This window comes from Citrus sinensis, chromosome 9 (assembly GCF_022201045.2).
Source record: "Citrus sinensis cultivar Valencia sweet orange chromosome 9, DVS_A1.0, whole genome shotgun sequence".
Taxonomy (NCBI): domain Eukaryota; kingdom Viridiplantae; phylum Streptophyta; class Magnoliopsida; order Sapindales; family Rutaceae; genus Citrus; species Citrus sinensis.
The window spans coordinates 6640186-6658055 of record NC_068564.1 but is presented as its reverse complement, the minus strand read 5'-3'; the positions used below and the strand labels follow the sequence as shown (position 1 = coordinate 6658055).

Genomic DNA, 17870 nt, shown 5'->3' with positions numbered 1-17870 from the left:
ATCTCCTGTGAAGGAAGGATTAGACAAAATATCAAAGCAACCTCAAAAAACATAACTGAAAAATAGGCCTCGCCCGTGAAGTCAAGAGAGTATACCACCTGTTTTCGATGTTTCTCGAGGTTAAAGTCGCGTGAGACCAAAGAAAACGAGGATACCAAAACTTCATCTGTGAGTGTTTACCAAAGTACTTCGAGGCTCGAGCTAAAGACAGCAATACTAGACAGTCTTAAACATGCCTTGCAGTGGCAGATGAATTTTGTAACTTCTCTCAAGTTCGGTTTCCGTACAATGGTTAAAAAAAAAAAAAACACGTTCCGGCACCATTTCGTTACAGGTGTAATTCATCAATAAGTTAAAAGAGTATAATCTTTTGATTTATGTCGAATAGATTGGTGCTATAAGAACCTTTATTTGATCAATGGATTTACGGGCACCCATCTTTTTCATAGTCGATGTGGAAGCTTGTTTGAAATCTGCTGTTCTCTTCCTGTAGTTGCAGAGTCTTCTTTACGAACAGACTCAGATGTAAGATTCAACACCTCACAACTTCATTTGAACAAAACCACCCTTGAATGAACCATAGAGAGGTTGTGATCTTCTGAAACTGAAAATATCATCTATGTGAACGATGTGAGGATCAGCTGATTCACTAGTTTCTTCCTTCAACTCAGGTGCATGCAGGCTCCCATACACTCGAACACTTAGTGTCTTCTTCCGCGGTGCACCAGCTTTAATATTCTCATTGAAAAAGTAAATCAATTCTTGTTGTGTCAGCTGCCTCAGTGCTGCAACCTGTTTCAACACTAATATTGTATAAACCAACTACTTCATAATATAAGTACTCAACTACAAGTGAAAAAGATAATTTTAATTTGCTCAGGCCCCTAAGAAGGTTTACAGAGAGCAGAGGCTGCGTTCTTCATGTCTCTTAGTTTACCTTTTTCTCCAAAATAAATTGAAGATGAATCTTCAAACATACAAAAGTCTTAACCTGACTTGGTGAAAAATAAATAAATAAATTGATAGTAATTCCCATACCTCAACCTCCCTCCGATCAAACTTGAGGATCCCATCAGAAATCTCACGCCAGTAAAATCCAGATTCTTCCTTTAAATTCTTGTGTTTCTCAAGCTTCATATCAATCAATGCATTTACGTTGTTCTACATGAAAAAAATGCCATTTTCACTGTTAAGGAGCCAGGCATTTATCCAAAAACACTCATATAAACAGAATATCTATCTGGGATCATCAAGAAAATAATAATTTCACATAAAAGAAAAAAGTGGTTGAGACAGGGACAATAGATGCAGTTACAGAAAAATTGATAAGGAATATTATCTCTTTTAATATCACCAATCTCTTTCTTTGTACTTAATGTAGTTCCATTGCATTTCAAGACTAGGATATGACAAAATGATGACAAAAAGATGGAATAATATCATATTTATCTCATATTAATAGCAACTGTAAAAGCCTTGGCATATGTATATAAGCATTATCAAATTAATTCATGCAGTTAATAGTCTAAAATTAAGATTAGGGAAGTACTTTCTCTATTCAAAACATGTTATCCAAATGATTCTTTTGATAATTCTATTGGTAAAAGATTTGAGCATCAAACTTGAGCATTACTGATATAATAACTTCCAACCTTCTGTAGTGTTTATAAAAACAATCTCATCAGTGAAAACACAGAGCAGAATAACTCATGTAGAATAGAAATGTGTGTCTCACCTTGAATTGGTCACTGGTCATCTCATAAAGTTTACTTTCAAACATCTGGAGGAATGATTCAACTCTCAGATCAATATACTTCGGACCCTGTTAAATTGACAGAGCACTTGAGCCAAAGCGACAATAATGCTGTCAATGTGCATATTCAAAGAACAAAACTATGCTATCACCTTTACTGAGGATTGAATGATGAACTGCACTCCATGGATACCAAAATCATTCCTACATCAAGTAGATAGCTAAATTTAAAGCAAATACTCCAAGCTGAAGGAGAACTAGGGACCTCAAGTTATGTACCTCTGCAGGAGTGCTGTAATGTACCCAAGTTGCTCAACGGTTCTAAGCTGGTGGAAAGCCGGTTGTTTTGCAATAAGAGCAAGAAGCTGAAGTTTCACATTCATAAGGAAATCATCTCGATGAACCTGAACAACTCAACATGACATGACATCAGAATCGCATCAGACCCCCCACAGAAACAAATGGTTTGGTCAAATAGAGATCGAGAAACATGTAAAAGATTTTGTGTGACTTGTACATCTATTATCCCTGTTGCATGGGTACCAATAACCTACATTTCAGAATCCATGCCAGTTTGTCCCAAAACCATATAATTCTAAAGCAACAAAACCATATTAACTCCATGAATCAAGGAATGCTCGAGGAAAACCAATGTCGCTTAGCACAAGATATATATTTTCAAGAAATTGGACACAAAACTATTTCTTTCAGAGCTTAAGTTCGGAGCCTCATCAACATGCATAAAGAACCGTTGGATGACATGTAATTCACTTAAAGTAATGGCAAAAGCAACATATAAATAGATCTCATCACAGTTTGTGCTGTCTGAAAGTAATGGCAGACATCAACACATAAATAATACACACTGTATGTTTGTCTTAAAAGTAATGGCGAAAACATTGCCATAATTATTCCTTAATCACAGTTTGTTCAGTAGTTTAGGGTCTTAGCTGAATAACCTAATCATACGGACAGTAAAGAGGCAAACCACTGTTCATCAAGAAATGACAGCCCAAACAAAGCCATTTTAAAGCAAAAACCGCCCTACACCATACCCGGGGGTCAATTCACCGTGAAAAAGAAGGAAAAAGGCTCAACTACTTGCTAATCTCTTTTTTTTTTTCTCTCCTTTTTAGCCTCCTTCCCCCCCCAAAAAAAAAGGTAACAACTGGGCAGAAAATATTTGTTGAAACCAATATCAGTATTTCATTCCCTTTTCATGAAAATATCTAAAATTTGAAATCAATGCCTCCAACTACGATACAGCAATGGGAAGAAAGAATACACTAGTGATAAACATGTGTCCCAATAACAATTAGAATACTGCTCAAGATTTTATCCTCTTCCCAAAAGGATACTTTCAAAGCTTTTCAAGTATTAAAAGGGATAAGAAATGCATGCAGAATACCAGCTGCTTACTTTTACAAGGAGTTTAGATGCAGCATATAACAGGTATATCAGCAGCCAAAGCACTTAATTAAATCATTATTTTCCTTTTTTTTTCTAAAAAAATTCTTGTACCTGAATATAATGGACTAGGCAAGAATTTTCATCACTAGGATTCAGGCCTTGGTTGGAGTACACATAATTCTTGCCCTTTTCAAGTTTAACAACTCTATTAGTCAAATGCTGGGATGGGAACAATGGTTGGCATATTGGGTTTGAGCCCTTAAAGAAAACATCTTCAATGTACTGGATCATCGATCCTGCTTCATTAGATTCAATGTTTCCTGAAAACAAATGAAAGTAATGAGATCATAAATGGAAACAAAAAGGAATGACCGAAATCTCAAACAATGCAATTAAAAAATTGAAACAGAAGGACCTGCTATGTAACATTCCAAGAAGGTCCTAGAGAGCATCATGGGTACAAATTTAGCAAGATCTTCAGCTTCAAGATGAGGAAGAACTTCAAGTTCTTCCATCCAAGGCCACGTTTGATCCTGAAGTATTAGAGAGCAGTAGTACATAGCCAGTTGAAATGGCTGTAGAAACTTATTATTATGGTATTCTTTTGTCACCATTTCCTGCAAATAAATAAAAGGGAATGAAAAACTTTATTCATACATGAACAGCTTGGGTTCATAACAGACTCACCAAAAGAAGCAACATGATAATGGTTCCATACAGTGGAAATGGGGATTGTTAAGTCAAAAGTTCAACCAGTTGAGGACTCGGTCACAGAACTATCAAATGCAAGTTCCGGAAGAACTAAAAAAACAGTGCTAAAACATTTTTAGAAACAGCTTATACACTTTAATAATCAAATATAAACAAAAATATATTTTTTACCCTTAATATTTTAGTATGCCCCTACCACAGTGAAGATCCACTTCAGGGGGTTTGTGGTTGCTTATGCATGTGCATCCACATGAATGGAATCCAGGTGTAAAAGGTGAAAGAAAAAGATACATGCACGCCCACACCCAAATGTACACCCCTAAAACCTTCACGCTGAAAAGCCATGTTACTGATTTGGGGCTCAAAACAACCAAAGCTATGCAGGCTTTGGAACAGCACAACCAAAGAAAATTATTGTAAGCTCCCAATTATAAACAAATAATACTAGTACTTTGATTCAGTTAGATGTTTAAGATGATAAAAGAAAATAACATTCAATGTCAAACAGGTCAAATATTTTAAGCCTAAATCATTACCTTAATCACAGAAAATCTGTCAGGTTTGACTTTGAATTGTGCAATTTTTTGAAAAATAGTTTCCAGCAAGATCCTCAATTTGTGATTATATCCAACCACTGTAACCTATAGAAGCAAAAACCATAAAATCGACACATAAAAATGCATACCAACATGCGATAAATATCAAAGGCAAGTGATAACATTACCTCAAAACCACTCTCAGTGTGGTTTATCCCATAATCAAGGCCAGCAACCTGAGCATAGTAAGCTGATACATAAAGATATGATGGGTAAGGAAAAAATTTAATTTTATTCACAAATACAGAATTATGTAAATTGTGGAAGTTATGCTCTGTACTAGAAACATAAGAATTTTATCAAAATGAAAGAGAAGATGATATGGAAGTGAACCAGAGGTTCACAAGGGAAACAAAGACAGTCCAATAAAAGCTACCTACTAACCATATAGAACAAACGCATATCTATACCTCAAACAGCATACAAGTCCCAAAATTTACTAAAATGTGAAAAAAGCCCAATCAAACAAAATCAATACATGACCTCTGTCAGCTCAACTAAACCTAAATCCAGGGATCAGGTATGAGAAGCCCTTTGGTAATAATCTGTTCCTTCAATGAAATTTTAGTATGTGGAACTCTAGTTTACTTTGGAAATCTTTCTCCCTTTATTTATCTATAAAAGTTTGTCTGTTTCCAACTAAAAAGAATGAAAACAAAAGTTAAAAGAAAAGGAATAGTCATTTGTCCAATCCTACATCAACATCCTCCGATATTTATCCAGCATCTTACCATATTCATTCAAATAGTCCAGTAACAACCGTGTGAAAATATCAGTCAGAACTTCAGATTCAGGAGAGCTGCTAGCATGGGGGCAGTTGAAATAAATCTTAACAAATGCCTTGGGTGTAGAGAACATTGTGTCAGGCTTGTACCACAATGTTGAATAGGATGACTTTCTCAACAGAACTGGGAATTTGGCCTGTTACAAAGACCAATTGCATACAAATAATTACTTTAAAGAGAAAACATCACAATAAATTTTACTGTAAAGATGGGGGAAAAAAAATCCTGAGACCTCTTGTGCATCCTTAAGAGACAAGTCAGTGGGGATGAAGACATTAGGAGCTGGGAGATGCAGATTTTCCTCAGGAGCAGACAGTATCCAGTCCTGGAAACAAATAAAGATTTTGAAGACACATCAATTCCTTCCTTCAAGCTGCTCTAATCACGCAAAATTTATTTAGCTGCTTCCACTGAATGTGGGACAAGATAAATAGCATACACTCCAATCTAATATGAACTTTTCCTTCTTGGAAATCGTATCCATGAACCAAAAGAGAAACCCTGAAACCTCACCCTCCATCTCATTCTAATAGCCATTTGCCTCCAAGGACATTGACCTCTGTTATTATTACTAGAATAATGAATCATATCATATTTAAAATCAAACAACGAACCTGAATTATGGACTCATTGATTTTCTCAATGGAATAAGCGGTACCATACCAAGGCTCAACCATGTCTGTTTTCCCCTCAAATTGCTTTGACTCCCAAAAAATCCTGATAAACAGAGAGCTTATTAGAAAGCCGACTATCTGTCAATCACAATAGTCTGACTTTGATTGCAAGATGGAGACAGCCAATTGTACATGGATTATGAGACACAAACATGTCCTTGAGCATTACTACCAACAAGCAGAAAAATGCAAGTAATTACTCTTGAAAACAAAGTATCAAATCCGAAACTGCTAACCAAGTTATTGGCAATACAATGATATTGAAATGTTTCCCTTTTCTTTTAAACATAAAGCAATGGGAAGCAAACAATTAGTTATATTACAGCAGATAATGGAAACAAGCAGATAAGGCTTCACATGCACATGGAATAGTTTAAAGCCAGACAAAATTATTTTACAAGAAAAAGAACTTATCTTATAGCAAGAAGAACGGGAATGATAAAAATAAAACATCATCCTGCCATAGAAGTTCAACGATAAGTCAAATGCTTAAATGAAGTTCGGATAACTTCTACAAGAATCAGGTACCATGTCCAACAAAATAGTGAACTAAAGTTAAATTTTTTAACAATCAAATTGGAACAGATGTTATGTACAAAGTTCAAACAACGGAACCATGTGAGTCATTCGTCATATACACCGAGTCAAACACTCTCTAGGCGCTTACAAACTTACCGAACAGTTTTTGGAGAAAGCTCATTCAAAGTCATTTGAATAATCTCTGGACTGAAATTGGAAGGCAACGATTTACCCACTAGCCAGTCTTGAGGGGGATATGTCTGAAAAATAATTTCAAGGCATCATTTACTAACAGAAAAAACAGTAATAATTGACTCATTCACAATCAAAACAGACAAATGCAAAAGAAAGATGTCAATCAGCTACCAGTTCATGATTCACAAGCCCAAATAATCCTCAAAATGTAGAAAAAAGAAAAGAAAGTCAAATTTGTAAACTGTCTATAAGAATAGCACAAAGACTGGTTCTTGCAAAAAGCTGTTGGGAATCTAAAAAAAGAGGTCCAGCATTCAAAAACAATGGTAGAACAAGATTATTAATCTACTCACCATATCCACTTATCTATGTCTAACATTAAACAAAAACACCTTTATGCGCAAGGGAAAGAGACAATGAGGCAGGCAAGATAACCATATTTTTCATCCAATCAATCATCAGATAAAGGTATTTTCTAGTGTTTCAAGTGGTGTTAGCAGCTATGCCTCACAATCAGTTCCTCAAGCTATACTCCTACACTATTCCAATTATTTTAAACAATGTAATAAAACTGGATATTTCGTTCAACCCAGCAGGATTAACTTTACAAAATGAAAAAGAACGTATACCTCCATATAGGTAGCAACAGTAACCACATAGTCAATCGGGGGGACTTTATCCTGATAATGAAATGTCACCTCACAAACAGCTGAAAGCTTCATAAGATTAAAAAAATGTCAGAATGTTGAAGACTAGATAGGCTGAAAACAAGGCAGGCAACCTTCCAGATGCAAATTCAATAAATAGTACACAATTGAAGTACTGACAAGGAGAGAGTTGATTATCCTTCAAGCAAGAATACAGCATGACAAAACTTTTAAGATATTATGAAAGACATAAAATGCATGATAATAATACAAAGCCAGATTCATTGATGTGTTGGACTGCTGTCATGAACTTTCCTTCCTTTCAGATTGCATGAAAGTATAAAAGGAAGAAAAACTAGAGGGCAATAAATTTGATGCAATTTTTTTTCCTTTACACCGAGTAAAAACTATTCTCAAACCTTCGGTGGATATACTGTGGGCGGCTATACTCAAATCTCTGGTGGTCAGCAGAACAATTTCTTAAAAGCGTCCATTAAGATACATCATCTACAAGAACATATTCTTCCTGTTTCAACCATAATCCTGAAACTTAATAATAGCATGCAAGTAATGTTTGAATAGCAACTATCATAGTTCCCCCATTTCACATTTCTACATATACATCATTGATATGGCCAATTACAATCACGAGTCATTATCCAAAAGACCAACTTTTACCACAGCATTGTAAGAACAAACTATCGAACAATAATAGTATCTCACAACTAAAAAGTAATGCCATTAGCAGAGTCAAATAACTTCTTGTTTCCAACAACAAATAATAGTAGTAGTAGAAATAAGAAGCAAAATAGATACTAAGCTAACAGCCAAACCCCAACATTCTCGGGTAGAAAATTTAATGCAAATCAATCATCCTACCACTATGCTCTTCAACAGAAGCATCCTACAAAGAGGCAAGACTGCACGGATGCAAGAAACATGCAATTAACAATAATACTATGCAACAGTAGCAATTAACAAGATGCGTCATCATACCTCATCAAATATCCATTTGCTAGCGCCAGACTGCTGTAAAAGGTTTATGTATTTAAATAACAACCCCACAACATCTTGCATGTGCTCTGCTAGTCAATCAAGGGGGGAAAAATATTTAACCCAAAAGATCTACAAATTGAAGTTATTTGCATATTCTAGCAGAACAAAGTAAATCAATTGATTATAATGAATCACATTCAATTAAATGCAGTGTGAGATACAAATGAATTACCATGACCAGAATCAGTAAGATCAACTGTAACTTCAAAGAATGAATAGTCCAAAGTCCAATCTCCTTCACCTGCAGCCAATGATGTAGCCCATCCTGCAAAAATTTATTTAAAAAAGAGGTGACTGGTCAGTTGGCCTTTCAAAGGTGAAAATTTTTGGTGTGGATAACCAAAGACCCTGAGCTAATGTCATCAAATTCCACTTTGATCTTTATACACAAACAAACACAGACATTATCAACCAGAACATACATGTGCTTATATCAAGACTTCTTCCCACCCTGAAACTTGTGAAATGGTTGCCAGCATTTTACAATCACATTATTTATCAATGAATCATTCCAAAGATATTCATCAGTAGCTCAATTCCTAATCACGCAAATAAAATTTTCCCTTAAGCATGAAAAATTGCTCTCATCAAAATACCACTGCATTCTTGGAAGATCATAGGCAACAACCGGATATGCTAACATCAAAATTAAAGAAAGTGCACTGCCATACTTTACCTTTAAGCAATATCAATGAACAAAGACTAAAATAAATAAACAATTAAATATATGATAATCAACACAAATTAGTACAAGACAAATTGTACAGATTTCAGTGGACGTTAACCAAAGTCATCAACAATCCAGCCATGAAATGAGGATCAGAGAGTGCTTCATCCCCACTAAGCTGTTTGCATCAAGCAGTGATTTTTAAAATTCTAGAGGAAAATCTGTCCCTCAAGAAAGCATAACATGCAGTGGCTTTGTAAATTGTTTCTAACATCCACACTATGGAAATATGACAGGGTAGGCATTGAATACTCGGGGGGGGGGGGGGGGGGGGGGAGGAGGAGGGGGGGAACAATGAGAAATACATTGTAGTGAAAATCTAAACAGAATCATTTGTCTGCTAACATCTTAAAAAAATTCAAAATATCATTGTTTTATGTATTTTACTATTCAAATTAACAAAAACAATTCATTCTGAACTTGTAAAGAAGAAGCATCTCAAGCCTAAGGATGTAGGAACACAAATTATGGACACTAAAACTTGGTTAAGTTCTCAAATCAAAAAAGTTTCAGGATGCAACCGAAAGCTGCAAGTACATTGAGAATCAGAAATATAAGGGATAAGCAGAACCTACCCAATGTTTTCAAGATGTAAAACAATGATCCCTCTGATTCATGCCCAATAAGATGACTGATATATCTGCCTGGTGCTTCCTTGTAGTGATGAATGCTTGGAGTTATTGGCCATCCAATTCTTAGTTTGTGACCTTGTTTAATTGGAACAGCTCTGACAAGAATCTGAAGCAAAAAATATAAACTAGGAAAATTTGAAAAAAAAAGAAAAAATTCTTTCCTACTTTCTGCAGTGTCACTTGAGACCCTTTGTCACCACATAGAACTTGTGCATACCTGTAAATGTTCTGATGTGCAAGGCTGACCAGGAAAACGGAAACGATTTCGATCAGTGTTCCTAATGTCCTGAAACTTATTCTCCACTAGACCTTGAATTTTATCAACACTTTCTAGAAACATCCATCACATAGGGTTGGTCATTATATCTCAGAGTACTTCGGTCAAGGCCAAAATACAGCAGGAAGAATTAGTTCCTAACCTTTTGAATACACAACCAGATGCATGAGGTTGGAAGAGTAATGTTCATTATAAAACTTAATGAGCTCATGCCTTGTGTCCAATCCTTTCGCTTTTGGTCGAACTTCCAAAGTTTCCCAGTTACCTAAACATCAACAAGTACTTGATATAAACATCTATCTCATTGAAACACAATATGCAGAAACTAGGGCGAAAAGGTGAAAGGAAAAAAATTGTGAACACAATGAATTGTAGACATCGACAGAACAACTTGGAAATACAATCATTTTTTCATAAAACTCTGAAAAATTACTAAAATGAAGAAAATGATAAATGAAAAAGTATAACAGAATGTAACTCTTTATAATAAAGAACGGAGAGAGAATCAAGTAAGTTGCTGACCAGTGCCAAACTTATGATATGGATGATCTTCTGAACTTAGATGTTTCCGCAGCTGTACAAATTTAAAAAAAAAAACATAAAGGTAGTCATTTCTCACAGAAACACTACCAAAACTAGTACTATGGTCAAAAGATATAACACCTTAATCGTAATTAACTTGCTGGAACTCAAATACAATCGTCAGGACCAGCTTTATAATTTATGCTTTTAAGCCAAACAAAAAATTAATATGACATGAACATTAATTTGACCAAGAGGTCTTATATTTGAAACCTCCCATATAATTGCATTCAGATTTGTATTTGCATTTGCATTATCATCTGCATCTAAGTTAGTTTCTATTTTAGCTTGATCCACATGACAAGGCTGTTAATAAAATTCAGAGGGTCTGTTAATACTATAGTTGATAAAATCCAGATGGCCTGTTAAGGCTATAGTTGACTAATCTATTAGCATAAACTTTTAGGTCGATTGATGATGATGCTAATTGTTAAAAGCAATAATGATGACAACATCAATGAAGATAAATTACTTTCTTATTTCTCATTAAAAAGGGGGAAAAAGAACAACAACAACAAAAACAAGATACTTGCTTAGTAAAATCTCTTGGTACCAATGCAAAGATCTAGATGGAATCTTTTCTTCTCCAAGGAAGTTTCAAAGGTTGTAAAACAGGCCTTCGAAAATAAACGAATTCTACAAAATTTGATCTAAAATTATGTGGGACCTATATATAAATTTGATACTTGGCAATAATTTCCATTTAGCCTTATTTCAATGTTAAGCTTAACAACAGAAATCCAATCACTTGGCATTATTTTAGCTTGCTCATATTTTAGGAGTTAATATCTAGGTTTGATTGAATAGGCCTCACAACAGAACATCAGTCCTTCTCTATTATAACTGTCCTGATTGGCTTTTGCATGAGGTCCTCTGTGGTTTTTTCTTTTTTTTTTTTTTAATTAATTAATTATTTTTTTATTTTGGGCCCACATCATTAGTATTTGCAGTTTCCTATTTAGAACTTCAACCCTTTGGCGACTTCAGGAAAACTGGCAAGTCTCATACATTCCAGCCAAACGCTTTTAAATGAAGATCAGTTGCACTCCTTAGAATCGTGTGATATAAGTGTATGGGAAAAATTTGATGCTGAGGCACCATACATTACATGTGATGAATACATCTATTTATTCATCTTTCTTGGATTACTGTTCACATCCAAGTAAAAGTAGCTCATGTAACACTATCTTAACCTGATATTTTGGTCTCAAATGCTACCCTGACCAATATCCTTTCAAAATTCAAAATTCTACACATAATTTCAACTCTTAAGCCACCCTTTGTACCATAATATCGGCACCTAACAATCAATAAGCACTTTACACGCCAATTATCAAAAGCCCTATTCTTTTTCTATTTATACGTAACAAATTTATTACAAAAGCAGTACCAAAATTGTGGAGCAACCGTGGTACATGGGAAATATATAAGAAAAACCGAAACAGAACCAAACTAAAGCCTAGTGCTTAAGATATCTAAAAATTCCATAAAAGGACGAGTGAAAATGATTTTTTGGCAGACGAGTACAACATAAAGACCCCAAATCAAGCTAAGTCCATTACCACTCATCCATTTTCCAACTAATCAACACTGCTAAAATTGTCTTGAACCTAAAACACTAAGCTATGAAGAATGATAGACCATATTCCATAGAACACCAATCAAAAGGCATTGTAAGAGAAGAAGACCTACACAATCCCCAATACCCTTGTGCCATAAAACACCAACTTATAATAATTTATTTTCTTCTTACCAAATTTTATTGTGTTAAGAGTTCAACAATGGAATATCAATTTTAGCAAATATTATATCTCAATCTATTCAAATAATGGCCAAAGGTCAGATGTCTGTGCATGTTCAGGTTTTTTTAGTTCAATGGAGCCACTTCTTATACCAAAGAACATAGGATAGCAACCAGAAAAAAGGAAAAAAAAAAAAAAAACACGAGTTGCAGCAATAAAATAAAGCTTTATGAAGGAAAACTTTCACTTCAAAACTGATACTCAGGCTCAGCAATGGGGTCCAAGGTCTCTTGTGAATGATAACAAATGATATAATGACATAACTTAGAAAATAGAAACCCAAGGAAAAATCATCTCCAAATATTAAATTAATGGAAGTAAGCAATACCTGGTTTAATCTCCAAACATCAGACAACAAGTTTTTCTGGTTCTCTAGATACAAGCGAGGGAGGAGGAAGGAAAGCGGAACTGAATTAATGATAATGAAACATGATTCTGAAAGTACATTAATGCGCTAGACTCTACAATGAAGAACTAACCAGAATCAACTGCTTTAATCTCCCTCATCGTAGCATCAGCTGACATCAACGGTTTAATAAAGAACTGTGCAAATCTGTGCAGTAAATCACAGGAAAGACTCAGACTCAAAAACTCAAGTACTGAAAGATATCACACTTAAGAAAAATGAAAAATGGCATGTACCTGTCCAAAGCTTCTTCAAAGGAGTCAGGGTTTACATCAAAGTAGTAGTTTGTATGCTCAGAAGATGTAAACGCATTTGCCATTCCTCCGTGCTGTGCATAAGAAAATTAATCCACGGCGAAAATTAGAACAACACCTTGCTCGTCGTACTTACAGGGATTAATCAAGAAATAAAACAGAGAGCAGTTTGTATTTATCACTTGATCACACAACCTAAAATGTATGTGCTCAAGTGTGTAATGACAACCTAGTTTCTACCCCAAAAGAATTCCCAAGATAATCCTCAAAAGAGAACAAAAAGTGCACTCTCCAAACAGACACATCAAGGAACATACCAGTGATACCACCCATACACAGGGGGCCAAATTAAAAAGGAAATGATAAATCTCTGAACCGAACCAGATTTCTATAAATAATGCAAATAAAGCTCAAGACAGGGAAGCAAAACTACACGAGAGACATACTTCAGTACTTCTGCTACCAAAATATGAATGCGCCAATCAAAACAGGACACCTGTACCAAGGACCTAGGTGGGAGGTATTCCTTTATTCCGTAAAGAAGATTGCAGTGCCACAATAATCACCCACAAACCATCTTTGCTACAAGGTCTCTAGAGTTGCTTCCCCAATATATTATATATCAAAATTAAAAATAAAAACAAATTTCAGACTCCAGATTCCTCTTCACATGTCTCAAACTGTATTTAAGATCAACCTTAACCATAAACAATACCAAACCACCACCCAATGACTCTACTAGAAGACATAAGCAAAGATAGGATGTGGAATCACAACTAGTCTTAGGATGTGATTCAACAACCCGCAGTAAGACTGTGGTCATTATTCACTGTTGCTGCTCCAATATTATCTAAATCGTCACCCTGACACTATGCAAGATCAGTAACCTAAAGACACAAAATCTAAAGTAAAAAAGAAATTTCTGGCACAAGTTGTCTCAAGTATCAAAAGACAGCTTGAGAGGATCATGTTCACAATATAATTCATAATTTTTCACTCCAGCATACATCAGTCAATGCATGGAAAGTCCACAGCATCACTTAGAACGATAAGGATACATATTGACAATTAAAGTATTTTTTTTCGACAACATTACCAAACATTATCAAATCATATCACAAGATATTGATAGACCACCATGCCAGTGAACTTTCTAAACCCTTGTTGAATAAACGGACTACATCTAAATCCAATCCGGTTATGGATCAGCTCCACAGAGAAAAGAACATAAATGGAGTCATCACCCCAGTCCACAATAGAACAATCCATGGCTGAAAATTTAAACAAGAATACCTTTTCCACATCCAATCACTAAGATACAATGTGACTGCAATGGCTTGCAGGAAAATAGAGGAATGTAATTAAAACTAAAACTCCCATCAGCCCTACAAATCAAGTGAAGAATTTGCTTCATGATTTTGTTTTTACAAACACCTGATTAACAAAAAAGTTAAGATTTTCCTCCGGAGGGAAAATGTGTCTTTTTAGTCAGTTATATTCCAAGGGAATAGCATTCAAAATTTTTTTCCTTGTCTGTGTATCTCGCCAACTCCCTCTGCTTCTAGTTAAAGTCTATTATTAGTATCAAAGAGCAAGATTAAGCATAAAGCATGATTCTCTGAAACTTTTACTTAAGAAAACATACTAGAAATAAGTGAAACAGGACATTATTGAGGGTCAATACCTCTGATATGTACTTTAAATAGCTATCCTCCACTGGATATTTCTCACTAGCATAAAACAGCATATGCTCTGCACATTAAAGAAACAGGAAAACAGTAACTAAAGCAAGTTATAAATACTCGAACTCATTAAAAAGGCCACAGAAATTGTCCCCTGCAGCCATATAAATATCTAAGCACAGCTAAAAGTGATAATAATGTATAATAGGAGAGTAGAAGAATCATCCAATAAATCAACACACAACAGAATTTAAAAAAAAAATATCAATGATAATAACAAACAGTGAAAAGGGAAAAGAAAGTAGGCAAAGTAGGAAGAGATGAAAGAACCAAGAACGAAACAATGCTATAACTTTAACAGGAAATAAACAAGCCTAAACATACAATGAATAAATACTTGAACCAAAAAGAAAGTACAAGTGAAACTTCTAATTCTGTTTAACTCTTTCTACTCTAATTTCAATATGAGCAACACATTGTATTGTAATCGGTGATCATCCGAAAACACGTTTAGAGTCATCTCACACAAACCCATCCCCATTTTTTTTTTTTAAGTAACTTTTACAATTTACATTCATACAAGACTAAAATTCCCCAAATCAAGAATTCAAATTTGCCACAAGATACATTAAACATACCGAGAAAATGGGCAAGGCCCTCGAGACCAACAGGGTCACAAAAGGCACCAACGCTGACATTCATTGAAGCAGCACACTGAAGCAAAAACAATAAAACATACCAAACCCACAAGATTACCAGCTTAAATTAAACTGAAAAATAAAATTTTAAAAATTTGGGTCTTGCTGATTACCTTATCGGCATCAGGATCGCTGATCAAAAGGACTTGAAGAGAGTTTTTAAGGACGAGTCTCCGGTACTGTCTCTTGTCCGTACGTGGCTTTATAATCTCAACCTCATCCTTACCGACAGCCATTTTTTCAGTCTCTTGCAGAAGAGAGAAACAATCGTTATGGCTTTATAGGGATCCACAAGTGAAATGACCAAGCCCAAGACTTTTTGCTCGAGTCTCCTGCGCTATCGTGCTGTGGCTGTCACAGGCTGTGGCTGCAGAACGTAGATTCTACGAGCTGGATTGTTTCCCACGCCACAGTGAGGTCGCGGATATTTGCTTCCTCAATAAATATGTGACAAATTTTACATACCTCCCTTATGTTTTTGTGATATTAGGAATTAAGAGCCTTTACGCTAAAGAGAGTTAGTTATTGACTTAGTTTGACCAAAACCATAAACTGAATAATATTTGGTTGTAAGAGAATCTTTTATACAACACTAGCCGCTGGGTCGTTGGTGATGGATACTGCACGCATGCGAAACATTTGATAAACGCAGTGAAGAGAGAGGCTTTAAACTAATTGTCGTCAAAATTATCAAACTATTATCACAAAAAAGCATATAATACTGCAAGTTCTGAATGTAATTTTTAAATAGGTTTATTTAACTAATCATTCAAGTTAAAATTTTGGAGAGAGAAATAATATTATTAAAGAAGAAGAACATATCAAGTTATCAATGGGAAGAACAGAGAGAGTAAAGAAAACCATTAAATTAGAGAAAAAATTATAAAAGAAATTAATTGTTCGTTTTATCTAATCTTCAGCCTTCATCCTTCTCTGATTTGAAGGCAAAAATTTTGTTTAAATTTGTGGCTGTTGAATATGTTGTATACATTTTATAAGTTCAAATGCCCCACCACTCTATATTTTAAAAAATAAAAAAAATACGAAAATAATTTTTTTGACTATATATTCATGATTTAGATAATCTTATGTAGCCTTCTTCTTTTTTAATAAATCTAAATGGGTCTGAAAACATATGTTTGAATGATAAATTTGTTATTTTTTATTCTTTAATGTCTAAGTGTAAGTGGTAAATTTTATACACTCAAAACATCTTAAATCTAATATTTTTATTTATATGTTATAAATATTTATAAGGTAAACATTTGATATATAATTTATGAAAAGTATTTTTGATAACGTTATTTTTTACAATTTAACATAGTATTTAACTATTTATGCATTAAAAAAATTTGTTATCTAATAATAAAAGAATTTGCACATATTAAATGCATGTTAAGTAATTAATACTAAGCAAAAGTTGAGGTCAAGAGAAATTCTAATATGACATCTAAATTATATTATAGTTAATTAAAAAAAAATTCTTTCGATTAAAAGAAATCAATGGATTATTAGGTTTTACATAATAGCTAGGTAGAAAATAAATTCATTTAATGAGAGTACTTGTGAGAAAAAATTAATTTCTCATTTAGACATTTTATCATTCAGATAAAAAATTAAGAAATTTTATTTTTTCCATTTAAATGAAAAATATCTTATAATACGACTTCAGATGCAAAACCAAATAAGCCAAAATACTTTTAACCTTTTACTCAACTTTGGTAAGTTATTATGCAAAATAATATAAATTCAAAATAACCTTTGAATTTGACAAGGAAGCTTGAAGCAGAATTCATTTGAAGCAGTGCAATTTGATCTTTATATCTTTCTTCTAAACTTCGTATGTAATGTTCAATGTGTATTGTGCAGTGAGGCTCACAAAGTTTACAAGATCATACACTTAATATATATTTGTCCTTTGCTTCTAGTGAACGAAGCAGCCAGCATTTATTAAAAGAATATTAAAATGCGACTAACCAGCATAGATTATATAAAAGATCATTTATCTAAATTAATTGGGTTAATTATAATTTACCCCTAATTAAATTGACTATTTTTAAAACATTCCCCATATATATATATAGGCTTTTGCTACCTTACATGCACGTAAGGTACAGCCTCTCATAAGGTTGATGGGCCCAAGTGAGACCCACATATAAGTTTTGTGAGAGGCTGTACCTTACGTGCATGTAAGGTAGCAGCTCCCATATATATACATATATGGGAGAGAGAGAGTGTGTTAAGGAAGCACGTGTTAACAGCATGGTCAGCAATGCTGTAGATTCCAACAGCTGCATTAAGAGAGCAAGTCTAAACAACATGGTCGGCAAAGCAGAGGATTCGAGCAGTTACAGTAGCTCATGCACCTGCTAATTAGTTTGTTGTTATTAGTTAAACTCAGTAGTTAAAATAGTAGTTAGTTAAAGAGTATTAAATTCTAGCTATACACCAGCTTTGTATAAAT

General features: G+C 34.3%; 1 protein-coding gene across 4 annotated transcripts; it reads right to left on the bottom strand.

Moving 5' to 3' along the window:
- Positions 1–217: 217 nt before the first annotated feature.
- Positions 218–15839, bottom strand: LOC102629343 (insulin-degrading enzyme-like 1, peroxisomal). Of its 4 annotated transcripts, none has more exons than XM_052433312.1 (26): positions 15520–15839; positions 15347–15422; positions 14711–14778; positions 13009–13100; positions 12846–12919; positions 12695–12774; positions 10505–10556; positions 10125–10247; positions 9923–10035; positions 9649–9811; positions 8519–8611; positions 8287–8372; positions 7273–7359; positions 6605–6708; positions 5870–5972; positions 5488–5580; positions 5202–5391; positions 4599–4660; positions 4411–4515; positions 3579–3780; positions 3275–3483; positions 2033–2157; positions 1906–1957; positions 1736–1822; positions 1039–1161; positions 218–792 (listed from the first exon to the last, which is right to left on the bottom strand). In XM_052433312.1, the coding sequence occupies exons 1-26, from the start codon at positions 15640–15642 to the stop codon at positions 541–543; spliced, it is 2937 nt and encodes a 978-aa protein (XP_052289272.1). In that variant the 5' UTR covers positions 15643–15839; the 3' UTR covers positions 218–540. The 4 variants fall into 4 exon arrangements, with proteins under 4 accessions (XP_052289272.1, XP_052289273.1, XP_052289274.1 ...); XM_052433313.1 differs by having other exon boundaries at positions 12695–12738; XM_052433314.1 differs by having other exon boundaries at positions 656–803.
- Between the last annotated feature and the right edge of the window lie 2031 nt (positions 15840–17870).

Bases quoted from the DNA above. Each gene is read 5' to 3' on its own strand.
- LOC102629343 (XM_052433312.1), bottom strand. From the start codon at position 15,642: ATGGCTGTCGGTAAGGATGAGGTTGAGATTATAAAGCCACGTACGGAC. The intron at 14,779-15,346 runs GTATGTTTAATG...TTTAATGTGCAG, and splicing joins GGGCCTTGCCCATTTTCTCG to AGCATATGCTGTTTTATGCT. The intron at 3,781-4,410 runs GTAATGATTTAG...ATTTATTTGCAG, and splicing joins ACAGATTTTCTGTGATTAAG to GAAATGGTGACAAAAGAATA.